The 6,545-nt window shown below is 61.5% G+C and overlaps 1 protein-coding gene across 1 annotated transcript; it reads left to right on the top strand.

Annotated features, from left to right (window-relative positions):
• The first annotated feature begins 2,138 nt into the window (after positions 1–2,138).
• On the top strand, positions 2,139–6,324 carry LOC127386705 (gap junction gamma-1 protein-like). Its single transcript, XM_051624171.1, has 3 exons — positions 2,139–2,317; positions 4,763–5,964; positions 6,082–6,324. Exons 2-3 carry the CDS (start codon positions 4,788–4,790, stop codon positions 6,087–6,089), a joined length of 1,185 nt encoding a protein of 394 aa, XP_051480131.1. The 5' UTR covers positions 2,139–2,317; positions 4,763–4,787; the 3' UTR covers positions 6,090–6,324.
• The last annotated feature ends 221 nt before the right edge of the window (positions 6,325–6,545 follow it).

Genomic DNA, 6,545 nt, shown 5'->3' with positions numbered 1-6,545 from the left:
TGGTCTCCCAAGGCAAGCTCTGCCCCACAGCCTGAGCTCGGCTGTGCAAAAATGCTGCTGCTGCAGCAGCTGTACCTGGCCTCAGCCCAACAAGTGGCTTCATTCTGGGTGCAACAGCCTCAGTTTGCAGTGCTTCAGTGGGTCGTGCTCTCCACTTTAATTTGAGGCTGCTATTGGGGCTTGTTCTTAATGCTCTGAGCACTAGAGTTAAAGAGTGATGTAGTTTCCTTACGTCTAACAAACTCCTTGGCTGCCTGGGGGTGAAGCTAGGCTGGAGGCAAGACCTAGGAGAAAACTAGTGGTAACTGTGGGGAAAGAAACCCCCAAACTGCTTTAACTGCCTGGCAAGACCAGGAGGTTCAATGTAGGCTGTGTGCTGCTTCTCCTCCACATACCACTGCTCTGCTCCCATTTCTCCATACCACACTGCAGGTGCCACCTGACTGCAGTCACAGGCTCCCTCCCTGTACGCTTCCCTGCATCCTTTCAAAAGCTTGAGTTTCTGTGATCAGCTTGCTGTCTCCCTGCATCCACCTCTACCTGTTGGTCCTGGTCTGGGATGGAGACAGTGCCCAGGGATTGCTCCCAGAGCAGATGTTACTGGATCTGCAATACACATTTCTCCTCCAAGGAATGTTAATGCCACAATTGTATGCTTGGCAGTGGGATTCAACAGAAATTATTTCTTGATGGCCAGGTCAAATCCCCCTTCACAGCAGCTCTCCCTCTATATGGCTGAGGCTGTAACCTGGGAAGGACCCATCCATGAACAAGGGGGAGGAATGAGCAAGAGAGCCCAAAGAGGGGCTGTGAACACATCTGTGCCTGTATTGGGGTGCAGCATGCTGCTCTGAGGGGCTTCAGCTGCCCTCCTGTACAAGAGCACCAAGCCTGTGCCTGAGCTGTGCGGGTGCTGGGGCAGTGCCCTGGTGGCTCTTGCTGACTTAGGGAAGCATCGGGGGAAGTGTCAGAGCTGCCGTTACTCAGCAGGCCCAGAATAACCAAAACCACACACCGGATGCAGCAGCGATGCTTCCCAACCCACTCCTTACCCCAGCCCCCCACACTGCCCGCAGGAGGTGGATGGAGGTGCTGCACCCACCACTGCCTGCTGGTGGAAACCCTTCTGCAGGAGGGAACATGTTTCAGCAGGGAGAAGCTTATGCCAACACTAGCTTCCTCTTGACTACTAGGGTTGCACAAGGCAGCCCAGTGTTCCCACACAAGGACAGGGGGCTCTGCTCAGAATGTCATGGGTGTGGTTGATCCAGCACATGGACTCAGCCCCAACAAACCCTCCCAGAGCCAATTTTAGCAGTGCAGAAAGTGAGTGGCTAGGGTGCTCTGGCAGAGGGACAGCCAGGGACAGCTCCAGGGTGGTAAGTCAAAGCCACTGCTCCCATTGCTCTGGCCTTGGGAGAGCAGTGCTTTTGCCCAGAAAGAGCAGTGGTGACTCTCTGAGGGCACATCTGGAGGTGCTGTGTGCTCAGACCTGGCTCTGCTGCAGTGACCTGGCGTGGGGCACAAGAAGCAGCTTAGGCTTCAAAGGATTTGAAGCACATTTCCACCACACAGGCACATTTTGCTCTTACATTTCCCACGCCTGGGGCCACCTCTGCTCTGGTGCCACCAGGTCCTTTCTTTCTTCCATTCTTTCATCCCTTTTAATTGGGAGAGGAAGAACTCGAGGTTATGTGGGACAGGAGGTTATTGTGCCAGTGAGTCTCAGGGCCAGAACGCTGGCTCCCTCCTCTCCTCAGGCTCCCCCCGGTGCTCCCTCGGAAGGTGCAGCTCATCCCTGAGGGGGATGCACCAGCGGTTTGGAGCGTTTCCCAGCAGCCGGCAGGAAGCCCCAGCTTCGCGCCTCGGCAGGGGCGGGACCCCGGGAGCCACGGAGCTCCCCGGAGGGGAAGGAGGAAGCCATCCCACGGGGGGCTGGCTAGAGGGGACTGCCGGGGGCACCCTCTGGGCGAAGGGTGGTTCCGGCGGATGATGCCGACAGACGCGATGTCCGAGCGAGTTTCGGCGGGGGCCGACCCCTGTCCGCAGGCCTGCGCGGCCTCCCGGGTCGCGGGAGGGGAAGGGGCCGGGGCCGGGGCCGGGGGCGGCAGCGCCCCGCCCGGAGACTGAGTCACCCGGCGGGCGCAGGACCCGCCGGGACGGGGCAAGAGGAGGCAGCAGCTCCGCACCGAGTGTTCCCGTTGGTTGGCGCGGGGCGGGGCGGCCCCAGGCCCCTTTGTTCTGCGGGAGGCGGTAGCGCGCCAGCCCCATCGCTTTGTCCGCCGCCGACGGCGGGAGCCGCTCGTCACGGCATATCGTGAGTGGGGCCGGTGAGCGGGTGGCTACGGGTGGGCTACGGGTCGGTGGGGCCGGGGGAGACAGGTGGGGCAGGCGCCGGAATCCCGGAGGGGGCGGAGGGCGGAAGCCCCAGCCGTGGGCTGCGGGCAAGGGAGCCTGGGGCCGCGGGCAGGGAGGATCGAGAGGGTGGGAATCTCGGGCATTACGGGGTCTGCAGCGCTTCAGGCACCCGATGTGCTGGGGTCAGTGGGGCTGGGGACCCCGGGAAGGCTGGGGCTGGGTCCCCAGGCTGGCAGGGGTCAGCGGGCCAAAGGGTGGGCTGTCCGGTGTCAGTGGGACAGGGGTCCCCGGGCAGGCAGGGCTGGCGAGCCCCGGGGTGGGCTGTGGCACAGGGGGCCCTAATGTGGGTTGGGAAGATTGGTGGTCCCTGGACAGGGCAGGCTGGTGCGGGGGGGGCCTGGGGGCCCCAGGCGGGGGGCCCGGGGTGGGCAGGGCTGGGGATATGGGGGGTTCCTGGACTGGGCAGGCTGGTGCAGAGGGGCCTGGTGTCCCAGGTGGGGAAGCCCGGGGTGGACAGGGCTGGGGGCGTAGGTGTCGGGCCCGGCCAAGGCACGTGGCGCTGGTCCTGAGTCACGGCGTGGCTGGGAGGTGGCCGTGCCGCTCGGACCCCGGGGCAGAGAGCTGGGCTCTAGATACCTGCGCTGGGGGTCTGCCCTGGGCGGGGGGAAGGGATGTGAGGAGCTCTGTGCTGCCCTGGCGGTGACCACTGGGGCTCCTGAGGTTGAGGTCTGTCCCAGTGTCACTCTTCATTGGTCACCACGGCACTGCCCACATGTGTGCTTTCTCTTTCTCTGGTGTTGGCATCTCCTGGGGCTGCCAGCCTTGTCCGCTTGTCTTGTCCCCAGCCCCTTACCCGGGTGCCAGGGCAGCGTGCTGCTTCCAGGCAAGACCTAAATACATACACAAAGCATGCTCCTTCCCCTGGGGTCCTAGGGGATAGGGCCTTGCGCCAGGGGGACAGGGCAGTGGTGAGACCTTTCATGGTGCTCAGCCACAGGGAGAATGGTAGCCCTGATGGGTAGGGTTTGAGTTCCTATTGCTGGCCTGTGCCACTTTCCACACTCAGCATGCTCTGCTGAGCACCAGGCTGTCACCAGAGTGCCTCCCGGGTGCAGGTACTTGTGCTTGTGTTGGAGGGTCTTTTCAATTCAGGTGAGGTTGATCGGGGCCCGGGAGTGGAGGCGCAGGCTGAGCTAAGCCAAAAATATCCTCTTCTTCTAGACAATAGTGGTGTGAGCGCAGCAGGAACCAACATCCACAGGGATGTTCTCTGGCCGGAGGAGACAAGACAGGGCTGTCCAGAGAGCAGGCAAGATGTGAGGGAGGCTGGGAACTCTGTGGATGCATGTCCCCTCTGGTTGCCGTGGGCATTCCTGCCACCTGCTGCTCTTGGCAGCAGCTCATGCACAAGCTACCAAAACTGGGGGTGGCAGTGGGGTGCCTCCCCTTGCGTCTTCTCCTTTGGCCAGGAGCTGTGGCACAGTCCTTGTAATTTCCTCCCTTACCTCCAGTGTTCAGCTGCTGGGACTTTGCAATTTCTTGGCTGTCTCATGCTGCCCCTCACCATCACCTTCCTGCCTACTCCTCTGCTCCCCCCCAAGCTCTTGCCATTGGGCTGTGGGTTGCTCTGAGCACCGGTCACTGTGGGCTTCAAGGGCTTGTAAGGATGGGGGAGTTGGGGTCTCACAGGAGAGAGGGCACAGCATGGAGATTTGTTGAGGCAGTGATGCTGCATCTCTCCAAGCCCTTGAGGGAGAGCTGTGGGGTGCAGAGGACTTGGCTCATGAGCACGTGGAGGGGGATGATGCTTGGGATAGCCCCCTTGGCTGGGACTCAGGGCTGGAAGCTACAATGGGCCAGAGGGGCTGCCAGCACCCTGCTGTGCTGCCAGCACCCTGCTGCCCTCCTCCAGGGGCCTGTGGACCCCCATGGGAGGGTGTGGGTGATGGTGCGGGGTGTGGCACTGGTTGGGGCCCTGCCCAGGACCAGGTGGCAAACGGGTGCTGTGACACTGTGGGTGGAGGAGGCTGTGTCAGTCCCTTGCCTGTCCCCTTGCCCTCCTTAGCTGGTGCTACTCCATGCTGCCATGTTTACCCTGACTGTGGCTGTGCTGACTGTTCCGCCAGATATGTCCTGCAGGGAACTGGGACGTCCCAGCCTTTCCGCTGCCCACCTGGCTGGCAGTGAGGGTGGGGGGAGCAGGATGTGGACAGGAGTGTGGGGAGGAGGTGCTGGGCGGGGGATGTGGTTTTGGGGAGATGCGTGCATGCATAGGGCTGTGTTTGTGTACCTGGTGGGTAAGGGAAGGGATGTTGGGGCTGAGGTGGAGGCTGGTGGTTTGGCGGGACCTGGTGAGGTGCCCATGGGTTTGCTCAGTGCCTGTTTGCCTACCCCTTCCGTGCAGAGTTTGAGCCAACTGCCTGGACAGAATGAGCTGGAGTTTTCTGACACGGCTCCTGGAGGAGATCAACAACCACTCGACCTTCGTGGGCAAGATCTGGCTTACTGTCCTCATTGTCTTCCGCATCGTGCTGACGGCTGTGGGGGGTGAATCCATCTACTATGATGAGCAGAGCAAGTTTGTTTGTAACACGCAACAACCTGGCTGCGAAAATGTCTGCTACGATGCCTTCGCCCCCCTCTCGCATGTCCGCTTCTGGGTCTTCCAGATCATCATGGTGGCCACGCCATCTGTCCTCTACCTGGGCTTCGCCATGCACCGCATTGCTCGCATGCCTGAGTCCTTGCGGCGCCGGGCACCGGGAGCCCAGCGGGCACGCATGCCAGTGGTACGCCGAGGAGCCGGGCGGGACTATGAAGAGGCAGAGGATGATAATGAAGAAGACCCCATGATCTTTGAAGAGATCGAGGTGGAGAAGGAGAAGAGCCCAGAGGGCGGAGAGAAGCATGACGGCCGGCGCCGCATCAAGCAGGACGGGCTGATGCGTGCCTATGTGCTGCACTTGCTGTGCCGCTCACTGCTGGAGATGGCTTTCCTCTTCGGGCAGTACCTGCTGTATCGCTTCGAGGTGAGCCCCTCCTATGTCTGCAGCCGCAGCCCCTGCCCACACACCGTTGACTGCTTTGTCTCCCGCCCCACAGAGAAGACCATCTTCCTTCTCGTCATGTACGCTGTCAGCGGGCTCTGCCTCTTCCTCAACCTCTGTGAGCTCTTGCACCTCGGTGTGGGACGCATCCGTGATGCCCTGAGCCAGACCAATAGCTCCCCACTCCCAACAAGCAGCAGCCCCTCACCACAGTACCCCAAGAAAGCCCCCAGTGCACCCCCTACCTACCACTCACTGAAGAAGGAGCCACTGCGAGCCCCACTGCCCGATGGCAAGCTGGACTACCAGGAGAGCCTGGCACAGGCAGCAGGGCACTTTACCCTGGCCGGGGCTCCCCCAGCACATGAGCTGGCCCGGCTGCGTGAGCACCTGCGCCTGGCCCAGGAGCACCTGGAGGTGGCCTTCCACCTCCAGCCCCCCCTCCAGTCCCCCAGCCCTGCCCGCAGCAGCAGCCCTGAGGCCAATGGCATCGCCGCCGAGCAGAACCGCCTCAACCTCGCCCACGAGAAGGGGACCACTGCCTGTGACAGGACCACAGGTGAGCTGTGGAGGGGGACAGATCTGGTCCACTGGGTGAGGGCTGCCCCTGGCCTCCCCTGGGAAGAGGATGCTGTTCTTCCTGGGTGGGTGCTAACCTGCTTTTTGCTCCCCACAGGGCTGTGAATGTCGCCAGGGACATCAGTTTCTGCCAGAGCGGCTGCTGCCACCACCGTGGGACAGGCAACCTGCCTGGAGTGCAGGGTGGAGAGTGACACGTGCCTGTCTGGCAGGGCTGGCTGGGCAGCCCTGTCCTGGTGGGCAGTGGCAGGGATGGGGGCCTTGAGGGACATTCCTACTTAATTTTCACAAAGGGAATATCTTATTTTTGTATGTTTTTATAAACTTGCCAGCGTGTGCACCCCGGCATTTTTATAATCTGCTCCTGATCCCTGTTCTGGGCCTGTGCCTCCCATCTCCTGTTTCACCCCCTTGTCCTCCTCCTGCACCCTTTTCCTGCAGCATCTTCTGCTTGTGCCTCCCCATGCCCTCTCATCCCCCTGCCACCTGCCGATACACCAGCCAGTGCTGTGCATGCTGGTGAAGTCAGCATTGTTCCCACAGCGTGGGGGTTTAGGGGAA

The sequence above is a fragment of the Apus apus genome, chromosome 6 (genome assembly GCF_020740795.1).
Source record: "Apus apus isolate bApuApu2 chromosome 6, bApuApu2.pri.cur, whole genome shotgun sequence".
Lineage (NCBI taxonomy): Eukaryota > Metazoa > Chordata > Aves > Apodiformes > Apodidae > Apus > Apus apus.
This window is presented reverse-complemented; position numbering and strand designations above follow the sequence as displayed.